This window comes from Hippocampus comes, unplaced genomic scaffold (genome assembly GCF_001891065.2).
Source record: "Hippocampus comes isolate QL1 unplaced genomic scaffold, H_comes_QL1_v1.1 scaffold1, whole genome shotgun sequence".
Lineage (NCBI taxonomy): Eukaryota > Metazoa > Chordata > Actinopteri > Syngnathiformes > Syngnathidae > Hippocampus > Hippocampus comes.
The window spans coordinates 3,106,338-3,124,533 of record NW_017805010.1 but is presented as its reverse complement, the minus strand read 5'-3'; the positions used below and the strand labels follow the sequence as shown (position 1 = coordinate 3,124,533).

At 41.3% G+C, this 18,196-nt stretch overlaps 1 protein-coding gene across 1 annotated transcript in view; it reads right to left on the bottom strand.

Moving 5' to 3' along the window:
* Window positions 1–3,083: 3,083 nt before the first annotated feature.
* Window positions 3,084–18,196, bottom strand: part of vstm2la (V-set and transmembrane domain containing 2 like a) — a 28,386-nt gene continuing 13,273 nt past the window's right edge. Inside the window, exons 2-4 of the mRNA XM_019862999.1 lie at window positions 8,542–8,711; window positions 7,286–7,330; window positions 3,084–3,764 (exon numbers count right to left, since the gene is read on the bottom strand). Of these exons, the coding sequence (XP_019718558.1) occupies window positions 3,354–3,764; window positions 7,286–7,330; window positions 8,542–8,711 (626 nt within the window). The 3' untranslated portion in view covers window positions 3,084–3,353. The remainder of the gene's footprint in view (window positions 3,765–7,285; window positions 7,331–8,541; window positions 8,712–18,196) is intronic.

Genomic DNA, 18,196 nt, shown 5'->3' with positions numbered 1-18,196 from the left:
AAGGAGGCCCAGTCGCTCTCTATTATCGCATCACCTCTCTGGTCGGGTGGCGGCGGGAGGCTGGGGGTGGGGTGCCCCAAGCTTCCCACCTTCAGTGTGCCGTAATGAATGTACGAGGCCTCCGCTGTGAGGAAACAAGGACGACACCTTTTCCATTTAGGCGGCCCGACTTAATGTAAAGCAAATGTGGCACGCCGTCTCTTTATCTCATTGTGTGCCGCGGCTATTTATCCCCCTGCCAGCGCCTGACAACAGCACCATTAGTCATCAGCGTCAACGCAGGTGGGAGGGGCCTCAGATACACAAGCACCTGCAAAGGGTGCTGCTGCCTTAATACCCCCACAGGATTTTCATGACAAATTATAATGTTACGGTGGTATAGAAAAAAGTGAAGAATGCAAATAAATAAACTGGGTTTATACATTCTAATCAAGACAGAAATTTTACACACACTGTAGTACATTTGGTGCGGCCAGGTACTCCAGTGGTTAGCGTGTTGACCTCACAGTGCAGAGGTACCAGGTTCAATTCCAGCTCCGGCCTCCCTGTGTGGAGTTTGCATGTTCTCCCTAGGCCTGCGTGGGTTTTCTCCGGGTACTCTAGTTTCCTCCCACATTCCAAAAACATGCACGGCAGGCTGAACACTTAAATTGTCCCTAGGTGTGAGTGTGAGCGTGGATGGTTGTTCGTAGCTGTGTGCCCTGCGATTGGCTGGCAACCGGTTCAGGGTGTCCCCCACCTACTGGCCGACAGCTGGGATAGGCTCCAGCACCCCCCGCGACCCCTGTGAGGATAAGCAGATCGGAAAATGGATGGATGTAGTACATTTGTGTGTCAGTCCATGCTTTTAAGGGGCGGGGCAAGTGACATCTGGAGCACCAACTCCATCTTATGTAGGCGTCTGACCACACAGTTAGTTTAGTATTAATCCTGCTCCATGCTCCATGGCAGTGAGTTCATTTTGCATTAAAGTGTTTATGCTGTTGAATAAACGCAGCGGAACAATGACTTTTTGTCTCCACTTTGCTCAAGTAGCAATGTATTTAAAGCTAGCTACTCTAAGCCACTCCCTACAAAAAAAAAAGAAAAAGAAAGTGATTACGTACTAAAATTTGTCCAGCGCCACATAAATGTTTTTCAATGTGTGTTGTCTAAAATGCTGCAACATTTCCCTTCAGGCAACAATGACACAATCATCAATGTTTGTATGCTATTTATTTTCTGTGCGGCATACATGTTAGCATGAGCTCAAACTGTTGCGCGGAGCAATTTTACATGTTCCTTCTTATTTCCTGGACTAGCCTTCAAATCGTAACAACCGGTGGAAAGAGTCCAAAAGAGTGTTCTTCGGGGACTGTTGTTGTTCACTTGAACGGAGCAAAACCTTCCACAAGGTCTTTGAGGCAAAATAGGCTAAGCGCTATCATCACAAAATATTCACTCTGTCCCGTTGGATCCCTTTGGAGCAAAGTCGAGACCAGCGTGGGCTGATGGCCGGGCTCCACTCAAGCATGTACACGAATAAGATTATTACTAGTGGTTACAAAAATGGCAGAGATGAAATGAAGTCTCTTAAGCCATTGCCAACGTTCCCAAATCGCTCAGAATCGTGAGCCAATCTCTTGGACGTTGGCAGACAGGTACATACTAAGATAGGTTATCTCAAAATGTCATTCATCTGTCTGTACAGCACTTTTGGAAAAGCTGAGAAAAATAACAAAAACAACAAGAAAAAAAAATCCAACTGAACAAGTAACGCAGGAGATCAAATACAACAACATAGTTTTAACAACCAAACAATATTTGGAGAGGGAGGGAAGCAAATGCGGCATCTTTGTATATTTCTTTGAAAAGGCTTTTAAGAAAACAACCGAACATGCATTCGCTTCATGTTATACAGTGTCGTTATTTACAAAGTAGTTTCGAGGCTTACCGTCCAAAGGATTGAGGCTTTTTTTCATGGCTGATGAGCAATAGAAGAACATCGTTGTTGTTATTATTATGAAAATACAAGGCTGAATATACCAATATTGTACATTTTTTTTCTAAGAACGTCTCCTAAACAAAAGAGCACATTCATAATTTTGTATGTACAGTATATATTTAGTTGGTGAGATCCGCGGAGAATATTAGCCTACTTGATTTTTATTCCATCCATGAATTGAATGCCGAATGGTTTCTCGCTCATGACAATCACAGAATCAAAGCACATGTAAACAAATGCGTTGCAACCAAATCACTATCGCTTGTTGACTTTGTTCGCAGGATTAAGCAAAACCAACAGCACCAAACTTTTTCGTTGGGGCGGCAGATGCTTCAAACAAAGAAGACGCATTGGAGATTAAATTATCCCTCAGCGCGAGTGGTTGTTTTTCTAGAAGTAGGTTGCGATGTATTTTGCATCGCGCTCAAAAATCAGCTGGGATAGGCTCCAGCTCACCTGCAACCTTTGTGAGGACAGAAAACGGGCAGGGAGGAGGACGTTTAGCCTCTACCAACGATGAATTTTGCGAGATGTTGTTTTGATGACGCTTTACTCAAAAATTGTCTCGTGAGGCAAGAAAAAAACTCATGTTACATGTTAATGCAAATACAGTGAATAGCAGTCCACAGAATACACTGTAAAAAAAAAACGTATTTTTGGGGGGCTAAAACAATCATTTAAGTTGGAAAACTTTTAAATGATAAATCTTTGCTCACACAACAAAGCAACAACTGGCTGAGTTTTTTTGTTTTTTTTACTTTAGTTCTTTAAACTATTTCTTTGTTGTGAAATGTGGGGAAAACAGTTTTCACACCTGTACAATTTAAAATGTTTTGTTGAATTGTCCAACATAAAATTTTATCGATTTTTTGCCTTGAAATTTTCATTCCCCCCACTTTTTTTTTTTTTTTTTTTAGCAGTGTAATCAGAATGTCACCTTCTGTTCTTTTACAGTGTTTTACATTAATCCGCAATGAACCAAGAAGTCTGCTAACTAACATGGATTTTCACCTTTGTTGAAATTTTGTGGTGGCAGATGTTTGCACTCTACTGAATGCAAGTCTGTTTTATTTTATTTATTTATTTATTTATTTTGTGGAATGGATTGAGAGTGCAGGTTTGTGTCCACTTCATGCAAGGTAAAATGAACTCAAATGGGTCATTTTAGAAAAAGGGCACATCGGACACAAAACAAAACTGATTTAAGAAAGGAAAGCTACACATTCCCGGCAAAGAGCCCTCAACAAGCCGAGGTTATCATTTACTGCGTATGAGATTGTGGGTTTGGCACTGTTTGTAAAGTGTAGCTTTTATGCGCATCATACATTGCAATCTAATGTGCTTTATTTTATTTTTTTTTCAGATGCAATCAGATTACAGCACCGCAGCTGGGCTCATTGGAGCAGTCATTGTTGCTATGGTTACTGTCCACATCCCGCTTCCTCAGCTTTCTGCCGCCGTTGGGATGGCTGTGCTGCGAGGCAGAGGAAAGTCGCTTGCCGTGCTCCTGGGAGCGCCCCTCATTTTGGGGGTGGCTGTGAGCATGCTCGAACCCCGAATTGCCTTTGGTGTCATCCAGCACCTGGAAGTTGTCATACTGGTTTCTGGTGATGATGTCGCTCTCGGCTACTACCTGCAGGTAGGCGCGCACGCGGTGGTGGCGCGCCCCTTCTCCGTCACTGAAGTCGATGACTCGGCATTCGTAAGTGCCCTCGTCGGATGACTTGACGCGGGAGAGGCGGAGCTTGTGGGAGATGTTACTTCCCACGACCTTCACTACCTGGTAACGGATGACAACAAAAAGCAAGGTGAGGTGAGAAAAATTCATGCTGCGCAGTATCCAAAATGCAACTTGAAAGTGTCTGTAAAGTGAATAGAAATATACTGTATATCGTAAATTTGACATACCGCATAGAAGAATGTTAACAACCCAACAAAATTTGAATGATGAAAAAATATCAGCAAGTACTGTCGATGAAAGGAGTCTTCAGAAGCGTGAAGAATCAAGCTCTTCACGCCGCTCTCAAACTCTGTTGGTGTGTACACTGAATGTGGCTCAACTGTCAACCGGCAATCAAAAAACTACAGTGATCACTCGCCACTGAGCGTTTCAATTTATGCGGCTTCGGTGTTTCGCTTTGTTTTTTGTTTTTTTTTTCCAAAAATTAATTAAAAAAATAATAACAGCCATAATGCAAAAAGTCGCGTTCAGAATCACTCCTAGGGACGATTTAGAGTGTTCCATGAACCTGCCACGCATGTTTTTGGAATGTTGAAGGACACCAGAGTACCCGGAGAAAACCCACGCAGGCACGGGGAGAGCATGCAAACTCCACACAGGAAGGCCGGAGCCGGAATTGAACCCTGCACCAGTCGACCACCGGGCCACCCATGTAATCAGAAATATTTTTCGAATCTTGTAAAGTATGTTTTGCCATTCACGGTCTGTGTCTACATGGGTGTCACCATTGTTGGGTGACATCAGGCGAATATTTTTTTTCTCCATATCCGCATTAGGAAAAGGCGTGCGTGCACGTCTATGAGCGTGTGCGTAGCTTTAGTTTAATTTCACTGCAGCTAAATGAAACTATCCACTCATTACAACACGTCTGTAGTTAATATTCCCAGATGATGGCTCGCACAAGCATCGCCTTCCTGCTCATCTTGAAACGGGAGATGCAACATTATGACCATTAGCACAATGTAATGAGCTCTGTCTCAAAAACTGCTCGTCACACCTTTTGAATGTATTCATACACGTTTCCAGTGGTGTAGTACTGCGCTGCATCAAACTGAGAGCAGCGTCTTGTATTTTTGGACTTGGGATAGGCTCCAGCTCGCCCCGAATGAGGACAAGCGTGATGGAAAATGGATGAATCAATTGCATGATTCGTTGATTATTTGAAGTGAAGACCTCAGTCAAGGCTGGTTAAAAAAAAAAAAGTGAAACGAATGAAACGATGGCTGTTTGTTTACGAACCAAGCGCATCATCACGAGACATCGTCGTGTGTGACTCATTTAAATTGTCCAATTGAACTTCATTGTCCCGAAGAGTCTTATTTATTTATTTCTACCAATGTATTTTAGGTCATCTTTTGCTTGACGCACTGAAAAACAGTCCTTCTTGATTTTACTCAATTTTATTTCGTCTAAGCGGTTGCGGATAGAGCTGATTTTATTTTGTGCAGCCACTTCAGGAAATAAAATTGATTAAATTCAACACGCGGTGCTTTTTCAGTGCGGGCAGAGTAATTAAATGCTTCTTCCGCTCGCTGGCAAGGAGGCACAATTAAAATTGTTGCAGTTCATACAGTAAGTACTGGCTTCTTGCTATAGTCTATCAACTTTGTGTTCAACTCAACAAGCCCAGATTTCACACTGAGTAATTACAATTGGGTCTTATTGAGATCATAATTATTTTGGTATGTAACTTTGTAAGTAGAGACGCGTTTTCCATGTAAATGCCCTAATGCGTTCCAAGCCCCACCCCCTCCCCCCAAAAAATTCAGACATACATGTTTTCTCAAGCATAAAAATGCATCAAAATATGTAACAAATACATGTTACAATTTGATTATTGTACAATAAATGAGAGTTGAGTATAATGTAAAAAACAAAGAATAAAGCATAAAAATGATGGTCGTTCAAGTTGTAACCGCGTCCTCGTCGTTTTGTGGCCTCTTTAGTTCATGTTCTCTCTCAGAAGTGTTTTTTGCCTGGCGTTTTGTCAAGAACTGATCCAAGGACGTTTGCTTTTGTCGGTTTTTAACAATGCTTTGAAAATGTCCCAGGCAAATATCAGCATCGTGAGCGATCGCCCGACTGGTGAACACTTTTTCGGGGTGATTCACATTTACGTAAAACTATCGGAACGCCTCATGGCCCGAGGGGCGAATGACGAGGACGCAGCATAGACACATCTCTATATATCTACACACAACAACATATAGGCTACAGTTCCCTCTTAGCCAATTGGATGCCAGGAAGATGCTCATAATAGCCAACGGCGGAGCAGCTATAAGCATGTTGCGTTCAGGAAACTCGGAGCTGCGAGTAGCAGTCCATTCTATATTTTTACCTTTCGTATTTTTGCTCTTTCTTTCGTAACAAGAGGCAATATTTTCCTGTTGAGGCGTTTTGTAACTTAAAAATTTCGTATAAAGAGACGTTCGTAAGTCGAGGTACCACTGTACTTCATTGCGACCTTGGAGTTATTTAACATTTACAATGGGAAAACTGTCCAATCAACCAGGAAACAGACCGACTGTGTTGCAACTCTGTCCTGATGTTGTGGTCAGCAAGATGGATGCAGCACAACCTATCTTTACTTTTTATTTTTATTTATTTTTGCATGTATATTGCAGACTTTCAAATCAGGATCTCACCTGTACTAAAGTAAACTGAATACTGTTCGGAGTAAATGGGACTAAAGAGTGAACACTCGCGTGCACGTGGATCATCTAAAACTGTCGCATGGCTCATTATCCACCAGGCGACATCTTTCACTTGGCGTCTGCGCCTATGGATATGCATATGGGACGCCAAGCTTGTAACGAGTCTCCAAGCTGCACACACACACACACACACACACACACACACACACACACACACACACACACACACACACACACACACACACACACACACACACACACACACAGTCACAGCTTACTGCTCCCTGGGCCTTTATTTCTTATATGTATGCATTGATTCACATCCATAACAAATGCGAAACTCATTTGCCTATCCTTTGAAAACATACCACGGAGGAAGATATGGAGGCGTTTGTGGAATAAATGTATGGAAGGGATACGAGCTACTTAAAAATCTTGAAACTCAGATCACAGACACAGACACAGATTTCTATTTTTTGGTCGTAATCCTACCAAGTGTATGCGTCCTTGTGACTGCTGTGGAAAAATGGTCATTAAAGCTAGTGGAGCCTTTTACATTTAATCGAAAAGAAAATCCACATTTGAACCTGATATGGCGCTACCGGCTCCTCTCTAAATGCCAAGTTACCGTGGAAACCAGGAGGGACAAGAAGAACATATACTTTGAAAGAGCCAGCGTTGCCGTTAAGTGGCCGTGAAGACCATCGAGGATGACAGGACCTTGTCGATGCGATGATTGCATCAAAAAAAAAAAAAAATGCCATCCCTAGTGTGAAATGGGATCAGCAACACCGGCAAATCAGCCAGAACAAGAAATGTAAATGCAATCAGAATGGGGTTGGCGCCTCATGTAATCATCGAAGATTCTTAACAGCAGGTTTCAGAGCATAGAGGCAATTAACTCACGCTTATCTTTGTAGCATCCTTTGGCATCTCCTCCTCTGGAGATACCTGCGTAAAATAGGAAGAGTCAGGATTACTTCCCAATTTTGATGGGAAAAGAAGTGACAGTTTTTTTTTTTCAGAAAACGAACCATGAAATGAACCGAGGGATTAAAAGGTGGTAGAGGCATCACAGCGCACTGGATTGCCACATACAGTGCAATGCAACCGTGTGCTCTTATGAACTGTTGTCACCCCAGGACCCGCATTTTCCAATTTTAGAAATTAAAAGCAATAAAAGAAAAATATAGCCTTTGAAAACATCATATTTTAAACATAACGACGATTGCTTGTATGTTCTAAGTGCATTTCAGAGAACCGAAGATGAACATGACATCGGCATTTACAAAAAAAGAATGTGGTACAAGTTGAATGTCACAATTGGACAAAATACGGCCACAAAATTTCACTTGTATCTTGGCACTGATGTCTTCTTTTTAGGAAAGTCCCTCACTTTACTGTAGAGCTCAGTTTGCTAGAGCAAATTTGTACATACGCTTCCATTATTAAAAAAAAAAAACACTTTTTATTCATTAGCATTAAACAAGCCAATGGGGGAAAAAAAAACAGCGCTAACTGAGGGTGCCAGTGTTTTCTGCCTAACGACATATTCTTAAGTGAACTAAGTAGATGTTAAAAAAATGTCACTCTTAATCTAAAAATAAATTTTTCGATTAAGCATGCTCATTTGATTACATTTCCTTGAAATTAATAACCAATCAATTATTCGATGATGTTTGAAACTACAACGGATGGAAAAATATCGCGCTGAATATTCTGATTTCCTGTTTCAACCCAGTATTGTAAATAGCTTTCGATATCGGCTTTTGCTGGCGTTCTTCTTTAGACAGACTGAGACTGAATCAACAGCGCCTCTGCTGTTTGCAGTTGAGGACTGCACTAAATAGGAAAGTCCATGCAGTCATCAGGTCCGCACAACTGAAGTCTGAACGATTTCTTAACGCTTATCAAAGTGCCATTATTATGGTCAATTGTGGAATTTGCAAACGTATGGTCATGGGTGTTTGTTTGTACACGCGGTACTTTGACTACGCTGATGAGTGCAGCATCAACATTACTCTGAAACTGTTAAACGTTTTGTTGTTGTTGTTGTTGTTGTTGTTGTTGTTATCTTAACCCATTCATGCATGAATAATGCTAACCTGTAACCTGATAACATGACAGGCTGTCCACTGTAGCAACCGCTACAACGATGTTACCTCATTGGTTTTCCACGGCTGTCTGTCTGTCCAGTCCATATGGTTCCGGATGTACCACCACTGGATCTCGAGAGAGTAGGAGGGCATGCCGGCCCCCCGGAACGAGCAGGCCATCTCCACATCTTGACCCCTCTGAGCGGTTACATCATGAGGCACCTCCGTGAACATGGCTGGACACACAAGTTAGTTAGTTACTAGAGCGCCGCTTTGGTGTCATTTGACTTTCAATACAATTTACTGTAAATGTGATCATCATTAGCAGGTCCCCCAAAATCTAAGTTGGAATATCCTCAACACCACAAATTGTGTTGTCTGCTCTAATATGTAGATGCCATGCCCCAGTTAAGCCTCAAAAAAACCCATACAAACCCTGGGAGAACAATCAAATGTCACACAAGAGAGCCCGAGCCAAGATTCAAACCCGGAACCTCAGAACGATGAGGCAGATTTGCTCAACAGGACTCCACCATGCTACCTTAGAAAAACACCAGAAAAGAATGGGTATTTTTTTTTTCCAACTTGTGAAAAAGGTTATGTGTGTGTGTGTGTGTGTGTGTGTGTGTGTGTGTGTGTGTGTGTACATCTGGCATATTAAAAACCCTTTCAAAATTCCTCACATGTTGCTGTACGAAATGATTTCCCTGTTGAATTAAAAAAAAACAAAAAAAAAAAACAACTTAATCCCAAGCATCACTGTAACACCTGCTCATAACATGCTGACATGTCTGTTCGGGCTTAAAATATTTGTCTCCACAACCGAAACGTGTTGCTGATGCTGATGCTGGTTCTTTTTGTATCGTTCACGGCAGTGCCAATGACTAGAAAAACAAGTTATGAATGTTTTTTTTGTTTTTGTTTTTTTTTTTTTACAATGAACACAATGTTTATGTCTATATTTCAAGAAGGATAAAGGCAACCCCATTGTAAAACTGTTGATGGCTGTGCAAGGCCGCACCTGCACCTGTCTGATTGACATTCCCAAATAGTGTAAAACAACAGTACTCCAACAGAAATAAAAGTAGATTGTAAAAATCTTTTGGGGGATTCAACAGAAGGCATTGCAGAGCCGAGCACTCGATAGTACATCCAATCAGATCTCTCAAATGTCAACCCTTTGCTACTCACAGCCACGAGCGGGCCCATTCGCATGGTGTCCAGGGATTGCTAAATAAATACTGTCGTGTGCGATTATCCCGCATTAGTTTGAAATTTTATCCGTCAGCAGATGTGCTGTAATATGATTCATCAAGCATCTATACGTCGAAAGGCTTTCTCATTCTAACCCTCCAAAACTGGAAACTATTGATGTTATTCGTGGCACAGAAGCAGTCGTTCGGGATGCAGAAAGTGGCGTGCGACTGCATCTGTCAGATTAAACGCTGCTGTCTTTGTACAGGAAAGTAGAGGGGTGGAGCATGCGCCAGAGACGCACTATTCATAGAGTCAAAGCGCATGTAAATAAGAAGCCAACCGTGTACGAAGTCGCAAGAGAATCAACAGAATGATACAAAGCCTGAATAGTAAACAACATGCTGTGGATCTAGCTGACAGAGGAACAAAAGAAAGCATTGATCTATTTTTACCGGTCATTATACTTATATCCCAGTATACAAATATCAACAACATCGCATCTTCAGAGATATATTTATTTATTCATTTATTTGGGGCATGTATGACACTGTGTCGGCCCACCATATCCCTTGCAGTTAATGGCCTGCCCGGGCTATTTAAAATTTAATGAATAAATACAATGAAATCAATAGGTTCTTGCTTTTGACGTCAAATATTGGATTTTATATTCATATGGTGTTTTATTGTAATATATTTCACATCTTGTATTTTATACACTGCCCCAAAACACATTACATGCAAAACAACTAACTATTGAGAAGCACTTGCTTTAACTCTTAAATAATCCAGTATAGTATAAAATGATCATTGGAACCTATTGTATTATATCATGGATAATTGCACATGGGGCTACAGTGAAATTCCTCTACAACGAAACCTACATGGGCGAAAATACCCCCTAGTGTGAAAAAAATCTTCATGCATTAACACCATTCCCACTTTCCTGCCCCCCAAACAACAAAAAAAAACCCTGTTGCGTTATACGAAATCTTTTTCTCTGCTCTTGCCTCGCGACGAGATTCACTGCAACGAAGTCTAATCCAACAGCGACCTCGACTGCTTCGTTCGGAAGTGGCAACAGCAACCACCACACTGGTTTACACATGCGCAGTAGTACAGGAAGTATTTGTTATTGTTAGTTTTAGACACAACAAGAACGTTGCATTGCTAAAATGGCTCCAAAACAGACCTTTGGATGTCAAGCAGCTAAGACAAGAAGAGCTCTGACGCTGGAAGAGAGGCTAAAAGTGATCAAAATGAAAGACCGAGGAAGCAAAATAAAAGACATTATCCAAGAAATTGATGTCAGTGAAAGTGAATGCTGATCGTAAATTTCGCAATTTCTTTCCCTATTTTTCTTTCTACACTGACGATATGAAGTGTCAAATAAATGTATGCTCATACTTATGCACTATTGGAATAAAAATAAAGAGTACACGTACGTTTGTGTGTGCGTGTACACATATGATTTTGTGTGTATGTATGTGTTTACATCTGAGATTAAATTTGCTAGAGTGAAAAACCCCCTGTTGTGAAAAATGTCTTGCTGCAAACATGATTTCGTTGTAGAGGAGTTTCACTGTAGTACCAATTCTAACAAGGCCACCACAACTGAGCTCACAGGGCCACGACTCAAAACGGCTGAATGTTGGACCCCGCCTATGCCGCCAACACTTAACCAAAGTCCATCCATCCATCCATCCATCCATTTTCTGCCCCTTTTTGCTTGGGTCGCAGGGGCAACGGCTTTTGCAGGGAAGCCCAGACTTCCCTCTCCCCGGCCACTTGTTCCAGCTCTTCCCGGGGGAATCCCGCGGCGTTCCCAGGTGTGTCCGAGGTCATCCCCGCAGCCTCGTGCCAGTGAGACATGCCCGGAACACCTCACCGGAAGGCATCTTAATTAGATGTCCGAGCCACCTCATTTGGCTGCTCTCGAAGTGGAGAAGAAGCAGCTCGAGTCTGAGCCCCTCGCGGATCACCGAGCTTCTCACCTTAACCAGGGTGATTATTTATTTATAACACAGCAGTACTTTACAGTTTTTAAATGAAAACCATGGTGGGTTGGAATTGTGAGAGTTTACTTATACACATTCATTTTTTCGGTTGAATTGTTGCTCTGTATTAAATGCATCGAACCGTAGGAGTGTTTATTTTTGTGTTAGGCTTATACACATTCATTTTTTCGGTTGAATTGTTGCTGTGTATTAAATACATCGAAGTGTTTATTTTTGTGTTAGGTTGAAAGTGACCAAAAACGTCTCTCTTCTTCATTAGCAATTAGCAATAAAAATATTATAATCATATTTATTTTTGTGTTAGGTTGAAAGTGACCAAAAACGGCACTCTTCTTAATTAGCAATTAGCAATAAAAACATTTGAATTTATGATTCGGCAAGATATCACCTAAAATTTCCCATTGCCCACGAAGATGAATCAAGTTAACTACTGAATGATCAATGAGCAATTCCCTCTTTAAACTAAAAAATCCACAACAATTACATTAAAGATGTGCTGTGTGTGTTTTAGAACTGCTTCAAGTCAGACATTTTTTTCCTGTACATTGATCAACTGTGCTTGTATTTTGTCATCTGCGATACGCCAAACGCCGCAACCGCTATTGATTTGAAATAACTGAACCGGCAACAAAAGCCTCCCCTACAACGCTCTTGTTGAGAATATTCAAAGCTGCGTGGGTCATTGTTGTGCGAGAGATTGTGCCAGTGAAATTGCTCCCGGCACTTAGAATCTATCTTCTCCACAATTAACTGTGAAGCCGGCAATCCAAAATCCATGTGCTGTACATTTGAGGGCAGCCCGAATGCTTTGATTCATACCCAGAGCGGGGCAACGATAGCCATCAGCAGTCTATTCAAATTCAACAAAGAAAAATCTAACCGGAAACAGACGGGTCCTCTCGTTTTGGCTTGTTTTCTTAATCTTATGTTCAGTCAATCATCTACCTAAGTCCTCAAATGGCTTTTGTATTATTTTCATGTGAAATATAAACGTAACCGTTTCAGGGACGGCGGTTACTACAATGGACATCTTATCATGTTGTCAGGTCACGGGGTACATGAAAGGGTAAATTAACGAACAATATATATCTGATTAAATACAAATTACAAAAGTGCATTAAGGCCACCAAAAAAATTTACAAGTCGTAAGTGAAAAGAGAAAGGTGTCTATTTGGAATTCAGGAGTTACAGTGTGTTGTCCATAGTTGATGGAATAAAACTAACATGTTCATTTTACTCAAACCTAGAAACATAAAAATCCCACGGGGTACATGAAAGGGTAAATTAACGAACAATACATATTTGATTAAATACAAATTACGAAAGTGCATTAAGGCCACCAAAAAAAATTTACAAGTCGTAAGTGAAAAGAGAAAGGTGTCTATTTGGAATTCAGGAGTTACAGTGTATTGTCCGTAGTTGATGCAATAAAACAAACATTGTTCATTTTACTCAAACCTAGAAACATAAAAATCTGAGAAACTGATCATTTTGCCTCTTTTTTTCCCCAGAGCAAATCATTTAGGTGCACTAGAATAGTGAGCATCTAATTTGTGAATAGTAATCAGAGATGTCACTGTGACCTTGAAAAAGTAATCTAGTGACTTTACTGATTACCTGATGTTAAAAGTAACTATGATACGCAATATGTAATGCAAGTTACTTTGCAGACAACCCAGACTCAACATAAAAAAAAAAACAGTTTTGCCAACATTTTAATACATGAATGTTGAAGAATAAAACCCGTGAGCTGCGAGGATAAGCGGTGTATTAGGTGCACTAGAATAGTGAGCATCTAATTTGTGAAGAGTAATCAGAGATGTCATAGTGACCTTGAAGAAGTAATCTAGTTACTTTACTGATTACCTGATGTTAAAAGTAACTATAATACGCAATATGTAATGCACTAAAAATGATGGGCATTAAGATTTAATTCTCACAAAATTAAGAATGAAGTGTACACTGGATTATCCCTAATCAGTCAGTTACTTTGCAGACAACCCAGACTCAACATAAAAAAGACAATCAGTTTTGCCAACATTTCAACACGTAAATGTTGAAGGATAAAACATGTGAGCAGCAAGGATAAGCGGTGCATAAAAATGATGGGTAATAAGACTTAATTCTCACAAAATTAAGAATAAAGCGTACGCCCTGGATTATCCCTAGTCTGTCGCAGGGCACACGTAGACAACCATTCACACTTACCGTATTTTCCGCACTATAAGGCGCACGTCAAAGCATTTCATTTTCTCAAAAGCTGACAGTGCGCCTTATAATTTGATGCGAATTTTATGTGTCAAAATTCTGATTTCTTGGATGTAGTATTTTAAATGTTCTCGACTATACGGCGCACGTCAAAGCATTTCATTTTCTCAAAAGCTGACAGTGCTCCTTATAACCCGATGCAAATTTTATATGGGTCAAAATTCTGATTTCATGGACGTAGTATTTTAAATGTTCTCGAAAGCGCTTTGTGAAAACTGCAGCGATTCTGAAGGCTCAATATAAATAAAGCTGTATTGTATTGTATTCTATTCCCTTAGCCTAGCTCGAACTAGTGGATGCATAATGTAACTGCAGTCACTATCGTAGCTTCTATTCTATGCGTTTTATAATGTGGTGCGCCCTATATATGAAACGGTTTTAAAATAGGCCAGTCATTCAAGGTGCGCCTAATACTCCAAAGCGCCTGATAGTGCGGAAAATACGGTGGATTCACATTTATGGACAATTTAGCGTCTTCTCAGAACCAAATATGAGTGGGGTTTTTTTGTATGTGGTAGGAAACCGGATGACCACACAAGCACGGGGCGACCAACCTCTACACAGTAACGTCAGCACAGAGATTCCAATCTCAAACCACAGAATCGTAAAGTTAATTGCTCACCACTTACTCCGCCATCACTAAGAGACTTCTCTCTTCAAAAACTGCACTTCTACTTTTTAGTATTGACCTATCATGTATCCTTTTCAACAACTCGAATTGGCAAGAACAGCACCATTTAAGCATTTCAACAACTCCATGACAATAATAGCATCGGTATGAATGCTGGCCTCCAAGCGTTGACACAATTATCCTGCCACAAATCTCCACTATCACATTGATTCAACTCTATTCCAAGGCAACTGGAGGCGATGTAATGTTGTATCTCTTCCTAAAAAGTCTTCTCTAATGTTCAGACTGCCACCGAAGAGAACTTATAAGGCGCCCTCAAGCGTTGTCGTTATCTCCAAGACAAACCGAAGAAGGCACGCAGACTGATCAATGCTCGAAAGCGTCCAAGTCGAGTCATTTAGCAAAGAAGGAAGGAAGGGGTGGGTCGCAGTAATTAACACGGGAGAAAGGGTCATTAGGCTGAGACGATGTGAAGAAAAGAAATGGATTCTGATTCTGGAGAAGTATTGCATTGTTACTCCAAACAGCAAAAAGAAAAGAGAAAATGGCAGCCTGCATATCCCGGACTCAGCGTAGAACTGCAGAACATCCTCCCAAAATGACTCAATTTCTTCATATATTTACTCATTTTCACGTGCCAGTCATTTAAATGAGTGGCGGTCGTTATTTTGATTGAAAAAAAAACAAAAAACACCAAGCACCCTTACTGTACAGGTACAGTGTATATGCCCAGGTACTTCAATCCATATTCTCATCAGAAATAATTAGCCGCTAACGAGTCTCTCTCACGGCCTCATAATAAGCTTTGCAGTCGAGTAATGAGCCTTGGCACAGTATGACGGGAAACAGCTGCCACACCTTACTAAGGGAACCTGTAGGAAAACTCCACAAATGTCCAAAGAGAAGCCAGTCTCAGCGAGCGGAATGTGCTCATTTACATTTGTTAATGAGCAAGCAGTGTTGGACCACACAGATGGAAGTTTGATCTTCAAGCTCAATATTTCACGATTTTAATCAACTGTGAAAATAACACAACCCCCCCCTCACGTGTCCTAAGATCAGTCAAGAAATGTGTGTATACATTTCACCTTCACGTTTTTTGTTTTTTTTTTAATACAGTAGACTTTTGGGATAATCGGGGATCAACCACATTTTTCCCACCCACCCTGATGTTTGGATTGTTGATGTCAGATGTCTTTTAAATGGATGAATTTCTCACTGTGAAGCATTAAGAGCATAGTCATTTCTTGTTCCCTTCAATAACTAAAGAGGAATACCCATCTATCCATTATGCGGGCTGCTTATCCTCACTGGAGCCTATCCCAGCCGTCTTCGGGCAGTAGGCGGGCTACACCCTGATCTGGTTGCCGGCCAATCACATGGCACACATAGTCAAACAAACATTCGCGCTCACAATCACGCCTAGGGACAATTGAGAGTGATCCATAAACCTATCATGAATGCTTTGGAATGTGGGAGGAAACTGGAGTACCCAGAGAAAAACCCACGCAGGCACGGGGAGAACATGCAAACTCCACACAGGAAGACCAGGGCCAGATTCCAACCCACACCTTCTGCACCGTGAGGCATACGTGGTAACCAGTTGGCCAAAGTGTCACTTCAGGAAAGCGGAGTACCCGGAGAAAACCCACGCAGGCACGGGGAGAACATGCAAACTCCACGCAGGAAGACCAGGGCCAGATTCCAACCCACAATTTCTGCACCGTGAAGCATACGTGCTAACTAGTTGACCACTGTGTCACTTCATCAAATGTCTTTTACACAGCACCCCATTCAGCTGCCATTATATCAGTGTGGACTAAAACGACTTGACGTTACAAGAGCCCTACTGCGCACCTGGAAAAAAAACAAATGAATTGACTTTTCGGCGCCTTCACAAAGGGGAATTTCTCTCTCCTCATTTAGCCAATATGCACTGCGTGTTCTGTAGCATATAGCTTTCACCTCCCTGCCGGCAGAGAGCAACCTAAACATACCGCCAAACAGCCAGTTGATGAATTTGGAGATGTGGTCGACCTCGAGGGCCACGGCGATCGATAAAGCCATCTCCAAGATGAATCTCTACATCAGCACAAGAGAAACACAGTGCAGACTCAGCCTTGTGCTCAATCAAATATTCTCGAAAATACCAAACTATAATTATGGTCTATTACTGGAGGACAGTATTTCCATCATATCATCATCGAAAGAAAACAAGAATGAATAAAGTGGATAGGTAGCAAATGACGTCATTTCAAGCAAACATAAAATGATTGTGGGATTTAATGTAACCAGTGCCGGGCAGGCACCTTAAAAATATAGTGAGCTAAGTTTCTTAACTTTAACCCTTTCAGGGACAGTGGTTACTACAGTGGTTATCAGGTTACAGGGTACATGAAAGGGTTAAATGAAGCTTTACTACACTAAAGCTACTAGAAGAAATAGCTAGAAATGTGACAACGTAATCTTAAGTGCCAAAATACCATGTGAAGATAATTAATGTTAAGAACAAAAGATAAAGTGGGACTTTTCAGCTTCATCTCTTATTCATTTTTTTCCTACCACTCCATTTCAATATTCCCTACACATTGACACACCGTTTTATTAAATTGCCATAAAATCATTTTGCGAGGAAGTGCTACGTTAGCTGGCAATTGTGTTGTGTTAAAACTGGGAAATATGAACAAATCAACAAACGGCCGACAAAATACTGTAACACCTGACAACTTGATTTTTGATTCAGGTCTTGTTTGAACCTCATCACAATAAAGTGCCGCCTTTATTTTCTACATCCGTGCAGCCAAGTTGGTGAATTCGAGGCAGCTTGCAAAGATGACAAAATGGAGCATCTTTCCACCGGCCTTAATGTCCAGGGTCGACCATCCAGTGGAGGAGAAGGAGGAGATAAGAAGAGCCCTATCAGCGCTGAGCATCTAATCTGCCTAGCCTCTCTCATGCACCCCGTATGTCCTCTCCCGCACCGACACAGGAGCAGTGATTGGACTTTGACGGCGACACAGGCTGGAAGCCAACAGCTGAAATTTACTACGTAAAGGTGAGCCCTCCCTGCTGGGCCTGACTCACGACAAGAACTAAAGAGACTGAGGAAGGGGAGGAAAAAAGGGATAAATCAGCTCAAGCATGTTTCCTTCTTTATGCATCAATCAGTTCCCTGCTGCCGGCTTGTATATGGATTGTAAACAAATATTAGCATTTTGTGCCATATTTATTTTTAGACAAACAAGAAGGGCTGGATCAGGCTATGGTATTTTCTTTGACAGCACACTTCCACAAGTAAATGGGTAATACATGTGGGGAGTTGCAATATGTACATTTGAAATGTAACTCCCAATGGTAAGACTTGTTCCAAGTCACTCAGAAATCACCGTTATCGGTTTTTCCTCTCCTCCATCAAGACACTCTACATCTGTGTTTTCGGACGAAGAATCGTTTAGGATTGCACACAAAAGGAAAGACGACCTCTCGTAAGAAGATTACCGTTTCATCATTTTTCTTACACCCGAGTGCGAAAGTACAAAGGCGAGAGGTATCGTTTTGTTTGCTTTTGTATTTTTGTTGATGTTTTGGTTTAACAGAATTACTCAGGAAA